Genomic DNA, 21,160 nt, shown 5'->3' with positions numbered 1-21,160 from the left:
AACATATATCGTCAGCATATGTGTTGAGCCCTGCCTATCATTCCCTCTACCAATCGTACTATCTTGGCCGTTGAGCCCATATCTCTAGGCACAATATGACCCGCATCATGGACGACTGGGATGGCATCCCCGGAACTCAGCTCGACCAGCAATTCCCCTTGCTGCCGAAATGGATCTGTTCTTCCAATTACATGCAGCGTAGGTATCTCTATACGCAGGTTTGTCGTTCGCGGATCATATTGCTGCAGGATGAGAGGGTCGTCACCAGCGCCATCGGGATATCCATTTGGTCGATGGTGCATGGCGACGATACTGCGGAGAGCCAGGCTGGAGTCCATATCAAATGGAAGACTGGCGCCCAGAAAGATAGCGAGATCAAAGAGTGGCATTGCGGTGGGGTTATCTTTCTGATGCTGGAGGATCATAGACGCAGCCAGTGCAGCCCCTTGTGAGAAGCCAATGACTCCTTCGAATGGGCCGTCTTCATCCATGACTTCTCGGATCAGGGTAAACGCCTCGTGCATTTGAGTTGGAGTTGGACATGAGTAATAGCAGAGATAAGGCCCGGAAAGGAAGGACTGGACCTTCGGATCGGGAAGGCAAGGCTCTAGGCCTTCGGCAAAGACAAACTCATGTTCAGGGAAAGAGCTGGTAATGGCGGCAATCTGGATCTCCAGCACCTGGGCATTGGCACCCATGCCATGGAGACAGAGAAACCTCATAACTGAACTTCAGGAGTTACGGTGGCTCAATCGGTCCCTCGAATTATTGGAAGGTGACGTGAACGATGCTTAAGACAATTCAGACGAGGGTTGGGTTATTGGTGTTGTGAGGCAATGTTATTAACGAGGATCATTCCGGACCGGGAAGGATCTGATCCCGGGCGGGCTTTAGCCTAGCGTCCTGGCGGGTGGCGTTGGATGGTGATACATCGCCGTCTGTCCCCACCCGGGCTAAATATACAACAGCCATATTTGCGGTTGAACCCCTGCTGCCACTAGTCCATCTCGGTGACTTTGGGCCCAACCTTTGCGTGTCATGGCTGTGTATTCTGCTGCCTGCTCTCGGTCACATTCTGTCCAATAAGCTTCCAAATTTGCGGCCTTCTTTGATCAGGCTGAGACTTGGGTACAAGCGCATCCCCTACTGCCTTCTATCTTCCCCCTTCTATACCCTCATCCCATTCCATCCTTCACCCCGATTTCGCACATCCGCCCGTTAACCATTCTAGCCACCATTTTGTCTCCTCACTAAGCAAATTGAACAACGCTCAGCGGATGCCATGTCGACACCACAATGCTTTCCATACGACCCAGATATTGTCACGCCCTTCGGCTACCGACCGTCTATCGTGGCGGGCGTCATTTTCATGGTCCTGTTTGCAGGCCTCTTTGCCGTCCATGTCTGGCAAGCATTCAAGTATAAGAACCTCTGGCTAGGTCTTGCCTTCTCGCTTGGGGCTTTCGGAGAGTTCACGGGGTGGCTCGCCCGCACAGTAGCTTGGCGCTGTCCATACTCTGTGCGACTGTTGGAGATGCAGCTTGCTGCTCTGATAATGGGTCCGTTAATACCTCAAAATGCTTCTCTACTGATGGGTCACAACTAACCAACTGCCACTACAGCCCCCGCCTTCACGACAGCCGGTATCTATGGTGTTCTCGGTCTATTGATATCCATAGTTGGCCAAGATAAATCCCCTCTCACGCCCAGACAATACCTGATTATTTTCATGACGGTCGATTTTTGGAGTCTTCTTCTTCAGGCTGTCGGTGGTGGTGTTGCTGGTGCTGCCTTCAGCGCACATACCTCTTACTGGCCCGGTACATATACGATGGTAGCAGGAATAATCTGGCAACTTGTCTCAACCTGCGTTTTTACTACATTACTCGAGTACGTGATCTATCGTGCAGTATACCAGATCATGCAAAATCCAGCCCTGCGCAAAATCACTTCTTCCCTAATGATTGCATGCACGTGCATGGTGGCGCGGGGAATCTACCGCAGCATGGAGCTGATGAACGGGTGGGAAGGCTATCTCTTTACGCACGAGATTTACGCAATAATTCTGGATGCCCTGGTCATGTTTATCGCTAGCTTGGCGTTGGCAGTCTGGAATCCTGCTGTGTTGCTCAAGGAGGCTAGGAGGCATCGCAGCACAGAACTTGTGCAGCTTCGTGGGGGCGAAAGCCAAGATGCAAAGAAAGGGCATCATCAGTATCAGCCAGTGCATGAAGACCCTAATTCTGGGTTAATGGGGTAGATCATTTGACTTTCTCTCCGTCTTGGATTTAGCGTTGGCCACCAAGCCTTGCCTTCGAAATTCTATTAGATCTATCAGTAACACCCGAATCTGAGTATGACTACAACGATTATAATCCTCGTTTCTTGACACAAGGCTACGATAGAGGGGTGAAGGAGCCTGCGGGTGGCGAGGCAGTACAACGTGACCAGGCAAGACACTATACGGATTAGAATATCGGAGACCTTATTTGGAGTACACAGACTATAGACTATAAATTTTGCTGCCAGTACAATACTCTATTCCAACATGACCTCGCTACACAACAAACACGTACACAACAACCCTACATGATATATATATATATATATATATATTGTTGAGACATTCACTCCAGCCACTGAAGTATCAGCTGATTCTTCGTCTTCTCTTCTTATTGCGTGGTCTTTCACCACCTCTTTGAACTTGAGCCAACCCACCTTCTTGAGATCTAGATAGATCATATATATTAACCTTTTCCCTTGTCATATATTGTAACGGAGAAGTAAACTGTTACCTATACAATATGCAATACATTCTTACCCTCCTAGTAGAGCAGATACTGCATCATCTAATTATTTCACCAGTCTGGAATGGTTAGGGCAGGCTAAATCTGTCAATCATGGGAACCTCGCAAGCATTGTGAAATTAGCTCATTTGACACGAAGCGCCATATATACTCCCACCTAAACAATATATTCAAACCCATTATCCCCAACTCAATTCAACAAAGTACAATCATACACAACCCCCAACGGCGCAATATAATCCGTATGATTATACCCCAAATTCAACGACATAATCTGCCCCACACTAACATTATACGCCGTGGCAAAATCCTGCAACGTGCCATACGTAAACGTAAAGTCTGCCATTGTGCACGCCGAATTATCACAACTCGGGATCTTCACCGTCTGCCCGGTCTCTAGTACATCGTAAATACCAGGGTTCAAAGCAGCAATGTAGCCCGTCTGCGCAGTGAAGCTGAGAATCGAATCCGTTGTGATATTGTACCGCTCGTTGGCAATCTTCTGAATCGTATCCCCGGGTAAGATGGTATACACGTGAGGGCCACCGTAGATGCATGTAGCTGTTGCGTCGGTGTTGTTCGTGCTGAAGCAGGAGCAGTCGTCAGGGAAGGTAGCGCGGGTGGGAATTCGGAGGGTCTCGTTCTCGTATAGGAAGTTAGGGTCGGAGAGGACGTTCAGACGGGCGAGGTCGCACGCGCCGACGTTGTACTTGGCAGCTATGGTGTGGATAGTGTCATTGCCTTGCACGGTGTAGGTGATGTTGCTGGCTGCGACGTCGAGGTTGAGGATGGAGCCGGTGCTAGGGAGAACTAATTGAGTGGGGTTAGAAGGTTTTGGGTTCTAGTGGAACTGGTGCAGTATGAACTTGGGTGTGGTAGGGTCTCACCGTCGTAATCTACGGTAGCTGGTAGAGCAATGGCATGTCCAAATAATGCTGCTGTTAACAGGAACAGCTTGTTCGGGCCTGGTAACATGATGGCTTGATCGCGTGTAGCCCGGGAAATAGAAGGTGTTGTTCTTGGTCTAGGAGGTTGAATAACGTTTTCGACTACTCTTCCCCTACCATGCAGACAGGACCTATTTATACTATTGAAATTGCTCCTCACCCCACAATTTCCCGAACATGAAAACCAGGAATCTGAGAGTACGTCATCCAAGCGCACCGGAAATACCGAAACAACACCTCCGAAATCCGATCTTTAAGTTGACAAGCAAGTACTAGTCATCGAACTCGGGGCCCCGGAAAATGGGCTCACCTCTGCATACGGAAAAGTGCCCACATGGGCAGGGTGCACACTAATGCTTATGCGCTGTGCTAGCGTCCCACTCTGTCCAGTCTCTTGGGCAGAATCGTCGGATGTAATGTCCTCATGGGGACATTGCGGGGAAGTTTCGCTTGCAGAGATTATGTTCAGAATACACTAGTCACTACGGTGCATCGCTACTGACGTCGCGGGTATCTCTGCTGAGCCACAAACAAGGCTGTCCCGTATTTCTGAACCGATCCAGTCTTCTGGAGTGTACGACACTTCCCAGGATGGTATACTTTAGTGTCATTTACTGCTCGAGATCATAGTCCGGATAAAGATTGTGCCACAGACGATTCTGTAGGAATGTAGCTAACGTACCGAAGAAATCCGATGGTGCACTGGCGTATTGAGCATTGACCTACTACTCACTATAACTTGAAGACACTGTGTTTTTCGATGACATTCTAAGTACTTACGCTACTGGATGTATTCACATTGGACAAAGGAAAACATTCAAATGAAGGAATCTGACTTGATATACAGAATAGAAGAGAAAGCTTGCCAGAGCAAGTTCAGAAGATATAAGGACACAGTAAAATCATGTTTCCAGACAAAAAGGAGGCGTACGAGTGTCCTCAATAATACACGATCCATATGTATACAGGTCTCAGTCAAGCTGGAGTTGGCATAGCTGGTCATGGTGCGTGATCAAAGAAAAAGAAGGATCAGAATGCAGGAGAAGAAGGGACATCCAGACCCAGTTTTCTCAGAAGCATTCTAATACACCGGCATCTTGAAAGCATTTAAGTCATAGACCCAAGTCTTCATGCCCTCCGGATCATTCACGCACTCCATGGTGGTGCCATTGTTCTTCCACAGAGGTCTAAGAGGCCATGCGCAGAGCTTCTGCTCTTCGCCTTCATGCTCACCCTGCAGCACCGTTGCATTCAGCATTTCAGGGAAGACTCCATCCTCAACCCATCGAATCATAGTCTCTAGCGTCTTCTGTGGCCAAGGTCCATTGGGCTGGGAGTCATCCGGGCCACAGTGTGCCGCACCGGGAACGAGGAAAAGGCGATACCAATCACCCAAAGCGGCGTAGCTTGCGTTCGTTGACATGTCAGGGTACATAATACGACGGACAGACTCATAGTAATGCACAGACGATGCAGTGGGAACAGTGTAATCAGATTCTCCATGGTAGTGAAGCACCTTACCGCCCGCTTCGGAGTAGGGCGACAGATCGGGGTAAGTTGCCTGAAGAGTGTCGTCGTATTTCTGCCAGCCTATGCGGACCCATTCCTTCAGGTTGTCATAAGTGACGTTCTTGAGCGTAGGCATCTCAGTGGCATTAAGGAGATTAATGTATTTCTCCACCCATTCACTGTTTGATTCGGTAATATCGAGGGTCCAAGAGCCGGTATCGTAGTCGTAGTGGGTCTCCGCGTCGGAGAAAGCCGCACTTGGCTGGTAGGAGAAGTAGACTTGCTTCCCCTTCGTATCGTGCATTCCCCGCATGATTTCTTTTGCGACTTCCACACCTTGGGCAGAAACAGTGCCGTTCTGGGCGGGGAGCGCATATGTCTCCGATCGCTTTCTTCTCTTGTAGGTTGTCAAAGAGGAAGCTCCACAACTGTACGGTTCGCCGATCGTGCTGTTAGCGTCGAAGTGAAGCTTGCAGAGGTCCGTTCGCGAAACAACACCATCCTTCTTGCCGTCAAGGGCATCACAAGCCTTGATTGTTTCGTTTACAATCTTCTCAAGCTCACAAGGAGGGGGATAGTAGTCCAAAGTTTGCTCGACAACGGGTGACCAAAGGTGCTGCATTTGTTGGAAAGTGAACCGGAAGCCAGGGGCACCTGTCACAGCCCCGTCGAAGTCCTCTGCAAACCGTTGGATCTGACTGAAGCCATCACGGCCACCCTCAGAGCAACCTTGGTAATAAGAGTAGATGGAGGAGGTATTGAAGAACTTCTTGGTAAGCTCTTTCCCGATGACGGTCAGCTCATGGATAGCCTGATAACCGAACATGTAGACCGTTTCGTAATTGAGGGTGCCATTGGCTAGAAGCCACACATCGTCCGAGCCATTCTCAAATCCACCAAATCCACCGTCAGTTGTGCCCGCCACAGCACCGTACATGACACCCCCGGGCAAGGAAGTGCTTCCCAATGTGATGTCATATCCACTGCCACCCGTCGACAGGTAACGGTTGGCAAACTTCGACGGAGCGGGCATCCAGTAGCTAACCACCACCCGGTCATCCCGGCCCAAGTGGGAGTAGGCAAAGGTCACATTGCAGTAGTCGAACGTGGCGCCCGGCCAATAGACTTGGTCTGTGCTCGACACGTTGTAGGCTGCCACTGCACTCACAGAAGACCTGTCAATTGAGACGCCAGGATATACGCTGTCTTCCGGCAATGAGCTTCGAGCGAAGGAAACTGTACACACATCTTGCAATGTGGTGGCTTTGACCGTTCCCGTCAGGGCAAGGGCCGCCGCCCAGAGATGGTGAGATCTCATCACGCACTTGAAGAACAGTACTCAAAAGGGAAAACTGAAAAAAATCAGAAGAAACTGAAACTGAACGTTGTAACTTCTGTAGGTCTGTCAGCCCATCATCAATACCCTCTAAATACTAGACTATATATTAGACTGTCACAAAAGACAATTATTCCATCCACTACTTCCCGTGTCATGATGCGTCCCGGATGTCGCAAAGTCCCGACGGTCTTGTATACTAGGTTAACTCCACTCCCGTCCCCACAGACCCGAATGAATGGAGGGTTCTGATGGCGAACGACTTTGTATGTGATAATCTAAACTCGTAGCCGGACGTCTTGGCATGCATACCAGTAACTCCGAGGTCGTAGTATTTGTAGAGTGGGACTCGCAAGGTCACCCCATCTTCGGTTACGTTAGAGGGAACGAATCATCGTCTGGATTTAGCGAAATTAAGCTCGGCCCATTGATAAAGTCCGTATATCGGATGGCAGTTTTGATGCCAGCTTAATGCCGACAGGGACCAGTGGGACGTTCCACATTTTCGCAAAGTGGGTCCTTTCTAGGTTAAGACTATCATACGAAGGGAAGTGATCAACTTCGGAGCGGGTCTGCTTGATAAGATCAAGACCGAGATGATCGATCTTGAATTTGATTCGGCATCAACCAGACGCTATACTGAATCAGTTAACTCACATGCGAGGGCTCAGTCTCAGGGTTTTCCTGAACGAGCCTCAATAGCTCCGAGCGCGTCGCAACCGGTTGTCTACATAGTACGTATCCTCCGCATCTCCCGTCTACGTAATCCTGCCGGGTCCACCGAAGAAGGTACTCCGCAACTCTGCAGACATCGTTTCGGACTAAGTATACTCGACGCTCGAACCCAGTAATACACTCCTAACTCCCTTCCCAGAAATATCTCGTCTCGGGGTTAGCTGATTTCAAAACCAAGTCCACTGTTCTTCATTCAGACATCTTCGTAAATACCGGAGACTGTGAGGACGACGTTTGGCGGGAAAAATGGCGCATGCATGCTGTTGGTAGCGTGCGTGCCGATCACCGGTATAACCATCGGGAACGGGAAACGGAGAAGGTTCTGAATATTCCATCGCTCGTCTAGAACGAGATAGGGGGTTAGACAGGACGATCCTTTATATTCATCTGCTGCCATGAACCGTTGAACTCTGTCAATCCCATCTCATTCGCTCTTTTCCATTCCGATCAGTCATTTGCATCTCTTCCATATTCTGTCCTTCAATTTAATGCATTTGAATACCATCCTGGTAGCGGGCTGGCTCGCAGCCAGCACCGCCTATGCCGGGCTTTCCTCCCCTTCTACGCAAGCATGCGCAGGCAACACACCGCAAACCCGAGATCAGTGGTGCGATTTTGACATCCACACCGACTACTATACCGAAGTTCCGGACACCGGAGTCGTTCGTGAATATTGGTTGGAGCTGGGAAACACCACCGCCGCTCCGGACGGCGTCCCTCGGGACGTCCTGACCATCAACGGGACCTCACCAGGACCTATTATATACGCCAATTGGGGTGACTGGGTCCGAGTTCATGTCTACAATGGTCTGGAAAACAACGGAACCAGCATACATTGGCACGGTGTCCGCCAAAATCACACCAACCCTCAAGACGGCACAAACTCCATTACCCAATGTCCCACACCCCCTGGAGGATCCATCACTTACGAATGGCGCGCCACGCAGTACGGCACAACCTACTACCACTCTCACTTTGCTCTGCAAGCATGGGATGGCATCTACGGTGCTATTGTGATCAACGGACCTGCCAGTTCGAACTACGATGTCGACGCTGGCGTGCTTTGGCTCATGGACTGGTCACACCGCACGGCCGACCAGATGTATTCCACTGCAGAAACGGATGGCGAGCCCGAGATGACCACTGCTCTGATCAATGGAACGAACATTTGGGTTAAGGAGAACAACGAAACTGTTGGCGAGCGCTTCCTCATGAATGTGACTGCTGGCCAGTCTTACCGTCTTCGACTTGTTAATGGTGGCATGAGCAATTTGTTCCGATTCATGATCGATGATCACACTTTGACCGTTATCGCGGCGGATTTCGTCCCCATTGAGCCTTACAATACGACGTCTCTTAACATCGGTGTTGGTAAGTCATTCCGCTCCATAGCAATCGAAGAGAAACTTATTAGGGCCCGCAGGACAACGGTACGATGTAATCGTCACGGCGAACCAAGCCCACGCCGGGTCCGACTTCTGGATGCGCGCCATTCCCCAGGAGGCATGTGCTGAGATTGAAAACACCGACATCAAAGGAATCTTCCACTACGAGCAGCCTAATACTGTTGTGGCGACTCCCACAACAACGGCATACAACTACACTGACAGCTGCTACGACGAGCCGTTGAGTAGCACGGTGCCGGTGGTTGCTATCGACGCGTCTGGCGTCGGCTTCACAAGCCACAACGAGGCGAACGTCATCATGAACAGTGCAGGCTTGTACAAGTGGTACATGGGTCCGACCACGTTCAAGGCAGAATGGGACAACCCGACCCTGCTCCAGATCGCCAACGGCAACACTTCATGGACTAACACATCCCACGTTGTTGAGGTCGAAAGCAACAGCAGGTGGGTGATTGTCGACATTGAAATGGCCATCAATGTTCCTCATCCTATTCATCTTCACGTATGTTCTTCTGACCCTCGAAACTGCTCGCTTTACTCCCGTTCTAACATAAATTTCAACAGGGCCACGACTTCTTCATTCTCGCCCAGGGTGATGGAAGCTACACGTCGAACACAACTCTGAACACCTACAACCCACCCCGTCGTGACACGGCCATGCTCCCCGCCCTCGGCTATCTAGTCATCGCATTCAAGACTGATAACCCTGGCGCGTGGTTGCTGCATTGCCATATTGGTTGGCACCAATCGGAGGGTTTCGCCATGCAATTTGTGGAAAGCATGTCCCAGCTCGAACCTATGATTGATACTTCCGCGCTCGAGAAGAACTGTGCTGCCTGGGATAGATATGCGGCTGTTAACAGCATTGAGGAGGATGATTCTGGCATTTGATCGGGATGAGTTGTCCAGGTGGATGCAGAAAACACCTTTTCTTCACAGCGCTTTTCGAATACCACATGTATCATTAACTTAACGAAGGTTCAAGTGGGAATATTGGGAGTTGTATAGGGATATTTAGTTTACATGCATAAGAGCTTGTTACTCTGCAGTTTATTTTGCTGTCCAGACCGCCTATATCTGATCCTCAACTCACACTCATAATCTGATCCTCACCACGGGACGGAAATAATAATTCATGTGGGTCGCTTTAATATTACCTTGCTTCTACACTCGAGAACTTCAAAGGTAAACCAGGTTTCGAATACTCCATGGTAAACAGATCCTTTCTCTCGGGTGGACGGAAATCAGGCGGGAGCCGGATATCAAAGTTTCTGAATAAGTATGCCATGACAATTGTGACCTCGGCGTATGCGACACTACACATCAGACTTTAGTGATATCGCATAAGGTACTAGTGGGGAGCGAACGGGAGAACATACTTTTGACCAATGCACATTCGAGCGCCCTTGGAGAATGTACAAAGATACTGCTCCAGGGACTTCGCTCCCGGCTGAAGCCAACGGTCGGGATTGAAGGCGCGGGCGTCGGGACCCCAAACCTCTTCGCTGGTATGCATTGTGTAGGCTGACATGGAGACAATAGTCTGCAGGAAGTCAGTAAGAAGATGTGCATTTTATTACCTGGTACAAAACTTACGCCGGGCGGGATGACCTGTCCTTCAACAACGAATGGCTCGCCGAGGTTATGGGGTACGACTCTCGGCAGGCGTCCAGGCACCGGCATGGCGATTCTGAGAGACTCCTTGACACAGGCAGTCTAACGGGTGGTTAGCGAGGGGATTAGCTTTGTGTGTTGGAGGTGTTTATACGTACCAAGTAAGGGATCTTTTCTAGTTCCTGAAGTTGAGCCGCCGGAGGATCATCCACGCTGATGTTCGCTGCTCGAAGAGCATCTGCTAATTTGGAATAAATAGTTGGGTTCGAGATTATATGCATAAAACCAGCAGTGAGAGTTGATGCTGTAGTGTCAGCTCCTGCAATCAGGATGTCAAGTGCCTCGGTGACCTTGTAGTCGTGTGGCAGGGAAGATAGATTTTCGAATACAACAGGGTGAGTTGTCGTATTTCCGCGCACCTCATAATGTTCTAGACAGCTTTCGGCAAACTAAGTAAACAACCCATGACATTAGCATAAAATGGTTGACTGGCAGAAACATACTAGCTCAGAACCTACCTTTAACATTTTGAGAACATTGACGATATTGGGATCCACCAGTCCAATGACATTCATGGGGACAACCCCCAAGGCTTTCCGAGCGATTGGCCACTCCTGCATCTTCCATATGCTTCGCGCAACGGCGTCGAAGGCGACTAGGAACCAAGACTGAAAAGTAGTTTCGCTCTCTTCTAGCATGTTTGCTGATTTCGCAAAGGCGAATTCCATGATAACCTCAGTTGTAAGGCATCTTCCGATTCCAATATGTCAGCTGTGCCCATGTCTTCGGTTATCTGGGATAGGGATGCGATGGTAAAGTTCCGATCAGAGGAACTTCATCATGATACTTACCTAAAAGCATCATACACATTGACCGTGTGGCTATTCTCAAGTCGCCGGATCTTATTCATCAAAATCTCCGCCTTCTCATGGATGATGGGTTCGAGTTTGAAGACACCTGCTCGGGAGAAGAAGGGATTCAGTAGTCGTCGGCGCTCTTTATGCATTCCTGCATCGATCTCGGTAAAGACTGTATGGGGTGTGTTGAAAGCTTCATAGAACTCTGCATGCTTCGGGAACGGCTTGCTTTGACTATATATGACCTTGTACTTGTGAACATCGGTAATATGTAGCTCGTTCGGACCAATGCGTAGCGCTTGCGTTTCTATCCGAGATTAGAGATATTCCGACTTAGCACTACCTAACACCCAAACTTCATGCAATATCATGAAAGGCCGCGAAGATTAGGTGCAACTCACGATACTTCTTGTGAAGCTCTTCGAGGTCCTCTTCGGGAAAGCCACGGTCGGTCACTCTGTAGATCCAGTGTCGCGATGAAGCAGCCTCGGGAGGACCGCGAAAGCGTGACAACGGATGCCAGTTGCGATGATATAAGCGTTTGACGAATGCGACAATGATTAGTGTGGCTACGGCGGCTGTACAAATGATACCGAGCCCTTTGGATGCGGGTGCTTCTGCCACCTGCTCCATTAAGTGTTTGTACATACTGGCCATATCGGTCCACGTCAGTTGAACCGCCTGAGGCATCGTGGCTTCCTCATAGGTTCTATTTTTCGATAGTGCAAGACCAGGGCTCACCACGAATTTATATGAACGGCATATTGTGTGATAGATCCTACAGTTGGTGAAAGGGTGAATTGTCTTTGCATTACTCAGCGGAGATAACCCATGATGCAGACTCCGCTCGGCTTGTTGTTCTGGTATTTTGTCCGCATCCCTAGTCTCAATGGTGGAGCTGCGGATAAAGTAAAGACCCTGTATACCAACCAATCAGGCTACAGTAATTATTCTACCTCAATTGTAGACAGCTGGAGCTAAGTACTGAATTAATAACATATTCAATAAGATGTCAAACTGCGGGGTTTGTTAACAACAGTGACCCGGCCTAAACACCGGTATCCGCTTACTGACTGTTCCCTGTAACTAAATGGTTGCCATCAACAATGCCCGCAACCAATTTGCAGGGTTCCCGTCCGCGCCGAACTCAAGCTATTCTGTGCCTGGCAGAGAGCCGTCTGGTGAGCACTAACCCAACTACTGGGGGCCTATGGCACTAGAGCCGTTGGATGCAAAATCCAGTTTATCCTACTATAGAAGACCCACAGACACGTTTGACCTTACAGCACGTCTTTATTTGTCATGCAAGTGCATATAGTAGGCAGGCGCTACGAATGTGATGGAGTGTATCTCTGCATAACTCGAGGCGTGACGGAGATTGGTCCTCATATAACACAGAAGTTCAGACACGAATCCCTTATCCGAGCCGTTTCTCTTAGTCTGTAGCTTTGAGCCGCATCCACTCATGCCACGGTAAAGAGAGTTCCTTCAGATAGTACCTGCAGTAGATTTGCTAGCTCGTACTTGATTTTCCCACCGCCAGTTGGGGCGTGATGAGCGGGTGAATTTCAGACAACGGAAAGTGATGAGACGATCAGAAGTTCTTCAGGCCCGACCCCGCCTGACGCTAAAGAGAAGCGGGATTACAGATCGATCGACCCACCACATAATATACTTCTAGCAGCTAAAGCCGAAGAGTAACTACTTGGTGCTGGGAGATGATTGACCTTTCATAACCCAGTGTGTGCGCACGCACAGACAAGCGAGATGACCGGTTCATTCCGCGGAAATCTTGTTCGCACATGTTGAATAGCTTACTCAGTAGGGCTAAGTTACAATCCCCCCCACCCACAATGCTCTTTCACGACAGTTGAGCTCCTCATTGATAGGTATGGAGGCGCGCTGACATCAGTGACTGGCCGGCATATCATTTGGTTTATTTCCTTATAATGAACTAAAAGACTTAAATTTCGCTCGAATGTCCAGCAGCAGATTTAGAAACTAATGGTTACATATCTATCCAACCGTTAGGGGGCTAAATAGTCTTGGCTCCTGCCATCCTGATATTATGGGCTGGCAACTTCGGGCGGTTACAGTACTACGTAAGTCATTGATTCTCACCACTATCCTCGTGGTTAGTTATCTGTCCTTCTTGTATGAACACCTGCCTAACCTTTAGAAAGTGTCCGGTCTTCACACATGAAACATAAACCTGACACGATGGCATCATACTCTTTAGGGAAAAGCGAGATGTACGATTCACTGATATATATCTGCTAACTGGTGCGCATATTTGCGAGACATCAAAAGCCAAAACACAGTCAATAGTGCACAATAGGCGGGATAGATAAGAACTTAGAACTTGGAGAAGTTATACTTGTTCGGACTTTCCAAGCTTGAGTACGCATGTATATCGGTAACGGGCTATCTTGGCACACATTTAGTGCGGGCTCTTGGGGATGTCGCGCTGCTGGTCTCCGATGGTCTTGAAAGAAGGAAAGTTCGAAGGTACTTTGGTCTGAAGAATAAATTCGGAGAATATATAACGCTGACTAACTGCTGTTGCTCGCTGGATGGCCTCAGGAGCCTGTTCAACCATAAGATGACGAATTGGATTTACACCCAAAGCAAATCCCACTATTTCTAATGGCATGAGTACAAACGACATCGGCAAACCTTCAACAATAGATGATGTCCTAGCTTCACATTCTTATGATGGTTGCCGCTGTTTATCGGCAACTCTCTATTTTCCCATCCATCTACTCTGTGCTTATCTTACGCTGAAACTCGATCTCCTCGCTGCCATAATTGACCCTTAGGTAGTCCTTTGCGACCATTCAATAATGTGCTAATGAGGGCCTTGATATACATCTACAAAAAGAACCTACCAATTCACAATTAGGACGATATTCACCATACCCTCTTCGCACTTGTGGAGATTCTTGTACCCGATGACGTGTGTCACGGGGCGTTCTAGGCCCAAATTGTACCGCGTTTATGCCATCCTCTCCGTTACAAATGTAGAAAATATGATTGTGACCTAGGACACGCGGCTCGTATTTCGAGCACAATGGGAGAATCGCATTCAACACGTTGTGAGTGCCGCTGATCTAAGACTTCAATCTGAAAGCGAGCTCTCCGCTGGTACTAAGCGTTGGCAGTAAGGAAGTTCTGCAGCTAACAAACGACTATACACTACTACCCAAAGCCACTTGCACCAGTTGTGGATGCTGCCTTGAAGATACCGATCCGAACTTTCCTAGATTTGGCAGCACTGCGTGGCCTACTCTGGTCAGAAGACCAACCCTTCCAGCCCACACAATGTGAGGAAGCACTGAAATCTCATATCAACCTTACCCTGACAGAGTGAAGTGGGCGAAATTTTTGATACCATGCTGTACGAATCGAAAGGCCGTCACGATATGCCCGAATGCAACACGAGTCAATTGGGGTTTATATTCTGATCCACATCAAATAAGAACAACTGACAGACACATTAATATGACCACGCCTTACGGGCCTGGGTTACCAGCTCGTCATTATGATACATAATCTCATCTCCTGTGTTGGCAACTGCATGTGGCTAGCGCAATATGCGGTGGATGCGGATATTTCTGTGGCATGCAGAATCGGAGGTAATCCACGCCACCATTGCTCATAACCGACTTATGAATGCTTGGGAAGCATAAATCATTTCACAAAAAGCGGGGTCACTCCTCAGATCGAGGTCATGTTGCACAATTCAGAGCTCGGAAACTAACGCGTGGTGGCTGGCTAGCAATAGACCCACTGATACCAGTTACTTCTCTATCATGTTGAGCTCAATGGCTACAACGTGCAGGGCATGTTATCTTGTGCTTGCTTTTTGCTCATCCATTCAGGGACATGTGGTGTGCCAGGAAGCGGGTGAAGGCACGTGTCTGGGTCCGAGCTTGACAGCTGTCTCCACCCTAATAAGGAGTCATGTCTCTCGAAGCAGCCATTCAAAAATGATCCAGTACCGATTCGTCCATTACAGAGCTTACTGCTCCTCCTAGATTTGTCAGGGCGATCATTCTGTTAGCTCCTAGGTGGTCTATCCTTGTTTCGTGTATACGTGTGCATTAGGCTGCCCAGTTTAATTGAAAATTCTAGGGCTCTGCTAGATAGCCTGAGAGTCGAACTTCTGGTATCCGTTGCGGGCATCCAGGCATCCGGCCACCGAGTTGCATATCGCCCTCGTCTGGAATTATCATTGCCCCTCTGACATTATTAACTGGCGTCTCCTATTGGGCTGAGACGCGGGACGCGGACGGACCGTAACACAGCGTGCAGATCGCCTCTCCACTCTATCTGCAGCTCAACGTCCAATCGATGCCATCAGCTGCAAGTCTGCCGTTTTATTCTCAACAGCCTCTTCACAGCCATCTCAATCTTGGTTTTGGGTTTAACGGAAAGTGAGGAGAACAATGGAGTACTTTAGTCACCCAGAGGACTAGAAGGTGGACGAGTTTGAAATAACAGAAGAAATTATGAATGCTGGGGCTAATAGGAGGAGCCAGGCGCATATGCCGCATCATCGCGGCATTATCAACTAGCATCGTCCGCCCCATCGCCTAGATTTAGTGGCAACGTATGTCCGACACTTACCCCGCTTCTATCTCCATGCTGTTGCCCACACCTCCTGCTTAATACGGCGTCGTGACGCCAGTATGTTAGCGATTGCAGCTCAGGTGCGACCGACCCGAAGACTTATAATCGGCTCTCACCCCGGCCCTCCAGCGTGCATGACAACCAAATCAAAGCCTTTCATTGAAGACATCATGCCTACTGTTCTGGCTCTTTTTGGGATATCGTACCTCGCGTACACCATTTGTGCTGCCATCTGGAACATCTACTTACATCCGCTCCGTCGGATCCCCGGACCAAAGCTATGGCTGGCTTTTCCCATCTTGCGCTATATCTCAAACATGAGAGGAGTACTAGATAGGGACATGCGAGCACTCCACAAGAGGTACGGTGGGGTCGTCCGCTTCACCCCAAATGAGGTTTCCTTCATCACCACCCAGGCATGGAAAGACATTTACGGCCATGGACATCGACAGTTGCCCAAGGTATCAGGGTCAGCGAGCAATCCCAAGGACATTATTAGTGCAAATGACTCCGATCATACTCGATTTCGCAAGGCGATATCCCATGCTTTCTCTGCTAAGGGCCTTCAAGCCCAAGAACCGTTCATCATGGAGTACGTCGACAAGCTTATCAATAAGTTGCACAGCATGGCTGAGTCACAAGTAGCCGTGGATATGGCGAAGTGGTACAACCTTACAACATTCGACCTGATTGGAGACCTCGCGTTTGGACAATCATTTGGTGGACTGGACTCAACAGAGTACCACTACTGGGTATCGACTATCTTTGAGTTTATTAAGGCCATAGCATTCGCTAAGTTCAAAGATGATTATCCGATGGTGTTCAACGCTCTGAAGCGCTTCCTACCAAAACACCTCCTGGAGGCGAAAAGAAGACAGGATGAATATAGCTGGAATACAGTACAGACACGGTTGCACGATCAGACGGACCGTGGCCAAGCGGACTTCATGCAGTCCATGCTTCGTCACCGCGGCGACAAGGACGGGCTGACTGATGAGGAACTCGCAGCCAATGCAAGCATCCTTGTCATTGCTGGCAGTGAGACCACAGCAACACTTTTGTCGGGACTGACATACTGGTTGCTACAACACCCTAAGGAAATGGAGAAAGTCAAGTTCGAAGTGCGATCTGTCATGAAGACTGAGGAAGATATCACCGTCAACAATGCTACAGCTAAGCTTCCGTACATGTTGGCATGTATCGATGAGGCGTTTCGCATGTACCCGCCTGTTGCGGGCCATTTGCAGCGATACATACCAGACCAGCCTACTGAAATTTCGGGATATCTCCTCCCCAAAAAGGCAAGTCCCACTCAGAATAGTGAAATAACCAATGCTAATGCCTTTCAGACCAGAGTATCTGTTCATCAGTCTGCTGCATACCGGTCGCCCCTTAATTTCTATAAATCCGAAGAGTTTATTCCCGAACGGTGGTTGCCTGAATCGAAGAATGATACATCGTCGCCGTTCTACCATGATAATCGGGAAATTTTGCAACCATTCTCAATTGGTCCCCGGAATTGTATAGGTCGGAACTTGGCTTATGCAGAAATGCGTGTCATTTTTGCCAGAGTACTATGGAACTTTGACATCGAATTGTGTGAGGAGAGTCGGGTGTGGCATAATCAGAAGTCATACACCCTGTGGGCGAAACCTCCACTTATGTGCAGGCTCAAGGCTAGGATCCATTGATGTTCTCAATCGAGTGTGCCTGTGGTGTTCAACAGGTCTTTCGCTCATGACGATCAATTGCTTGATAGGGTGGTATATAGCAAAATATTATTTGATCTCAATTCGATATTCCAATGCGCCTTAATTCACCTAACGACTTGGAGTTGGCCACCAGAATTGGTTTTTATGAGCCCGCCCGTTCTTTTCCCTGAAGCTCAACTGGACTCCTGCATGGAGCATCAACACAACGGCTTGTATGGATTGGATCCATCTTTGAACTCTTTAGAGGTTGGTCTATGCAGATCCGGGGTGAGCTACCCCGAGTTCTCCCCACCCCCGCAAATGCGGGGTGACGGAGGTCCTCCGATACTTAAGCCCTGCTCTGTTTTCACTTCCATCTTTGTATCCTGCCTCTTTCCCCCAGCATAGAGATCTCTCGCCATGTCTAAGCCAACAGAGGAGTATACTGAATATCATGAGAATGCAGCGAAGATCCAAGCATCGACCCAAGATGCCATCTACCAGACATACGTTGCCAAGAGCCCCGAATGGCATCGGAAGATGACCAAGCAGCTCCTGGGAAAGGTGGACATTCATCTTCTTCCGTTTTTGGTGGTGATGTATCTGCTCAACTTTCTCGACAGAAAGTACGTTCTGCCCGGCCCTGGACAAGTCCAATGTAGACTAACACCTACCTCAGCAATCTTTCACAGGCCCGATTAGGCTCTCTCGAACAAGACCTCGGAATGAAAGGAACAGACTACAATCTAGCCACGAGTATCCTCTTCGTCGGGTATCTCCTCATGCAACTGCCGTCGAACCTCCTTCTTACGCGCGTGCGACCGTCATTATTCCTGGGGACATCAATGGCTATTTGGGGTGTCATCTCGGCCTGTCAGGCTGCAACACAATCATTCACGGGATTGGTCCTTGCTCGTTTCTTCCTTGGCTTTGTGGAGGCGCCATTCTTTCCGGGTGCAATCATGCTGATGTAAGTTGTGCAACAATAAGCCCATTTGTGCAGTGCTAATGTGTACAGGTCGAGTTGGTATACCAGGCAAGAGGTAAGTAGGCATTAGGTCAGTCTGACCTATGACATGTTGAACTGATCGATATAGCTGAGTCATCGCATTGCGTGGTTTTATGCTGGAAGCTCCCTAGCAAATGCGTTTGGTGGCCTGATTGGAGCTGGAGTGCTCGGCAACTTGGACGGTGCGCATGGGATAGCAGGGTGGCGATGGCTCTTTATCATCGAAGGGTGCATTACTGTGGGAGTGTCACTGACCTCAACGTGAGTTACCCACTACTATATTTCCAACATACTGGTTTCTGACCGGATAGACTACTGTTGCCTAACTACCCCGCTACCACCTCATGGCTCGACGAAACAGAGAAGCTATACGCACAATGGCGACTCATCCACGACGCTGGAGAAGCAGACGAAGCCACATCGAGCAACATTAAAGAAGCGCTTTATCTCGTATTCTCAGATAAACGGATCTACCTCTTCATCCTTCTCCAGCATACGTCGCTCCTCTCCCAGAACTTCCAATACTTCTTCCCCACCATCGTCGAGACCCTCGACTATGGAAATATCGAGACTTTGCTAATAACTGCCCCTGTTTGGATCGCTACCTTCTTGGTATCTCTTTTCGTGACATGGACATCCGGAAAGGCAAACGATCGCGGAATACATATTATCCTGTTGATGCTTGTTAGTGTGGTGGGATGCATCATCTGCACTGCTACGACGAACATTGGCGCGAGATTTTTTGGCATGTTCTTGTAAGAATCCCCGTTTCCTTTTCTTTCATCTTTGGCTTCTAATAATACTGATAATGTAGAATGCCCATGGGCGCCGTATCTGCCTATCAAATTATCATTGCCTGGGTGGCCAACTCCTTCCCCCGCCCGCTGGTAAAACGCTCGGCTGCAATCGCAACGGCAAATATGATTGGCAACACAGCGTCCATCTATGGAAGCTATATGTGGCCGTCGTCATCAGGGCCAAGATATATCGCCGGTGGCAGTGCTACGGCAGGGATAGCCCTCCTTGTTGCGATTATTGCTTTTGTCATTCGTGCTGTGCATCTGAGGATGAATAAGGAGCTGGATGCGGCGGAACAGGATAGGGGAGGACATGAGGTTGATAATTTGGAAGCTCGGAATGCTGGCTTTAGATATATTCTTTGAATTTCCTCTTGGGGAATGTCATTCACATGTTCTAGAAATTTAGATGGGGTTGAAGGCGCTGAGATGACGATGGGGATGACCTCATCTGCAACACAGGACAGATTGAAATGCCGCACCACCAAATACTTCTGCAGCTCGTGTCGTAGGCTCCAACATTCTTGCCAATGGAGCTTTAATGGGCCAAGAGTGAGATAAGCTTATTGTCATGACGTGGACTAGTCTGTACTCTGTTTGCTAAAGATCTTATGATCTAGCTCCACTTATCCCACCAGCCATGTACTTAAATACCAAAGACCATCCAAATAACTTATCACGAAACTTATCTATCCATCTCACTCATTTCTCCACACTGTTTCCACAATTGTCATAATGAAGTTCCTCCACATAATCCTCCCCCTAGTAGGCTACAGCCTAGCCCAAACCTCCACCACGACCACCACCCTCTCATCCTCAACCTCATCCACCTCCACCACAATCCAGATCTTCAACATCCTCCCCACCTCACTAACCTCCCAAACCACAACCCCAACACCCTCAACCACCCTCGCCACCTTCGACGCGAGCATCATCTCCGCCTCATCCTCCACCACCATCCTCGCCGTGACCTGCAACGGCGCATGCCCCATCCCATCCATCTACACGATCACCGCGGCGCCCTCCACCTACGTCGAGCACGGAACCTTCATCGGCTCCGCGAATGGCCTCACAGTGACAACATCCCAAAGTAACGCGTGCAACATCATCTCCTCGACGCAGGCCGCGTCGTGCTCTGTCACGATCGGATACTATGGGACCGTGAGTGGGGGACAGAATTCCTCGTCTGTGGTTACTTCGGGTACGTCGTATGGGTCAGGTGAGATTTGGTATATGCCTGTTACTGTTACGGCTGGGGCGGAGAAGTTGGCTGCTGCGACGCAGACGGCTGGGGGTGGGGGTGGAGGGAGTGGAAGTTCGAGTGGTGGGGGAAGGGTTGAGGTTGGAGGGTGGGGATGGGGTTGGGGTTTGGGGGTTGTGATGATGGGAGTGTTGGTTTAAGCTATGTATTGACTGTCATATTGGATGGTTGCAAACGGATTGGGTGACTAGGAGATGATATCTTAGTTTGTGTCTGGTGGTTCTTTGAACTCTGCAGTTGCAAAGCATTGTAATTTCCACAATTCTCACAGCTGAAAACACTCTTTCTAATCTGATAGGTTGGAGAGAAAGTGTCCTCGTGCGTTTCGGTATGGTCTGTGGAAACTTCCACTGTTCACCTTACGTTCGTCAATATCGTTTATTGTCGAGTTTATTGCTTGTCCTGCAATGCGTGATTCATTAGTGTTGAAGTACATGAAATAGCAAAAGCAGGCATATTCCATATATGGGGCAGAGGGATAACTGCAGATACCAAGATGTGAGATATGATACCTACCATACCGTCTTTTCCGATTGGACTCGGCAATTTCGGGTCTATT

The 21,160-nt window shown here is 49.0% G+C and overlaps 9 protein-coding genes across 9 annotated transcripts; 5 read left to right on the top strand and 4 right to left on the bottom strand.

Annotated features, from left to right (window-relative positions):
* Positions 1-11: 11 nt before the first annotated feature.
* Positions 12-722, bottom strand: AtWU_06655 (Duf341 domain-containing protein; the record flags this gene model as incomplete). The annotated part of the gene is made up of 1 exon (XM_035501764.1): positions 12-722. The coding sequence occupies one exon, from the start codon at positions 720-722 to the stop codon at positions 12-14; it is 711 nt and encodes a 236-aa protein (XP_035357657.1).
* Positions 723-1,282: 560 nt separating this feature from the next.
* On the top strand, positions 1,283-2,260 carry AtWU_06654 (RTA1 domain-containing protein; the record flags this gene model as incomplete). Its single annotated transcript, XM_035501763.1, has 2 exons — positions 1,283-1,559; positions 1,623-2,260. The coding sequence occupies 2 exons, from the start codon at positions 1,283-1,285 to the stop codon at positions 2,258-2,260; spliced, it is 915 nt and encodes a 304-aa protein (XP_035357656.1).
* Positions 2,261-2,997: 737 nt separating this feature from the next.
* Positions 2,998-3,782, bottom strand: AtWU_06653 (carbohydrate-binding module family 50 protein; the record flags this gene model as incomplete). Its single annotated transcript, XM_035501762.1, has 2 exons — positions 2,998-3,617; positions 3,695-3,782. 2 exons carry the CDS (start codon positions 3,780-3,782, stop codon positions 2,998-3,000), a joined length of 708 nt encoding a protein of 235 aa, XP_035357655.1.
* Positions 3,783-4,835: 1,053 nt separating this feature from the next.
* On the bottom strand, positions 4,836-6,581 carry AtWU_06652 (tannase; the record flags this gene model as incomplete). Its single annotated transcript, XM_035501761.1, has 1 exon — positions 4,836-6,581. The coding sequence occupies one exon, from the start codon at positions 6,579-6,581 to the stop codon at positions 4,836-4,838; it is 1,746 nt and encodes a 581-aa protein (XP_035357654.1).
* Positions 6,582-7,822: 1,241 nt separating this feature from the next.
* Positions 7,823-9,631, top strand: AtWU_06651 (multicopper oxidase; the record flags this gene model as incomplete). The annotated part of the gene is made up of 3 exons (XM_035501760.1): positions 7,823-8,705; positions 8,758-9,242; positions 9,305-9,631. The coding sequence occupies 3 exons, from the start codon at positions 7,823-7,825 to the stop codon at positions 9,629-9,631; spliced, it is 1,695 nt and encodes a 564-aa protein (XP_035357653.1).
* A 262-nt stretch (positions 9,632-9,893) lies between these two features.
* AtWU_06650 (cytochrome P450) lies at positions 9,894-11,901 on the bottom strand (the record flags this gene model as incomplete). Its single annotated transcript, XM_035501759.1, has 7 exons — positions 9,894-10,056; positions 10,120-10,283; positions 10,337-10,456; positions 10,513-10,803; positions 10,873-11,104; positions 11,206-11,518; positions 11,613-11,901. 7 exons carry the CDS (start codon positions 11,899-11,901, stop codon positions 9,894-9,896), a joined length of 1,572 nt encoding a protein of 523 aa, XP_035357652.1.
* A 4,076-nt stretch (positions 11,902-15,977) lies between these two features.
* Positions 15,978-17,534, top strand: AtWU_06649 (cytochrome P450; the record flags this gene model as incomplete). Its single annotated transcript, XM_035501758.1, has 1 exon — positions 15,978-17,534. One exon carries the CDS (start codon positions 15,978-15,980, stop codon positions 17,532-17,534), a length of 1,557 nt encoding a protein of 518 aa, XP_035357651.1.
* A 420-nt stretch (positions 17,535-17,954) lies between these two features.
* Positions 17,955-19,706, top strand: AtWU_06648 (MFS transporter; the record flags this gene model as incomplete). Its single annotated transcript, XM_035501757.1, has 6 exons — positions 17,955-18,160; positions 18,214-18,504; positions 18,553-18,577; positions 18,632-18,804; positions 18,855-19,298; positions 19,358-19,706. 6 exons carry the CDS (start codon positions 17,955-17,957, stop codon positions 19,704-19,706), a joined length of 1,488 nt encoding a protein of 495 aa, XP_035357650.1.
* Positions 19,707-20,075: 369 nt separating this feature from the next.
* Positions 20,076-20,741, top strand: AtWU_06647 (C6 transcription factor; the record flags this gene model as incomplete). The annotated part of the gene is made up of 1 exon (XM_035501756.1): positions 20,076-20,741. One exon carries the CDS (start codon positions 20,076-20,078, stop codon positions 20,739-20,741), a length of 666 nt encoding a protein of 221 aa, XP_035357649.1.
* Positions 20,742-21,160: the final 419 nt, after the last annotated feature.

The sequence above is a fragment of the Aspergillus tubingensis genome, assembly GCF_013340325.1.
Source record: "Aspergillus tubingensis WU-2223L DNA, scaffold_8, whole genome shotgun sequence".
Lineage (NCBI taxonomy): Eukaryota > Fungi > Ascomycota > Eurotiomycetes > Eurotiales > Aspergillaceae > Aspergillus > Aspergillus tubingensis.
This window is presented reverse-complemented; position numbering and strand designations above follow the sequence as displayed.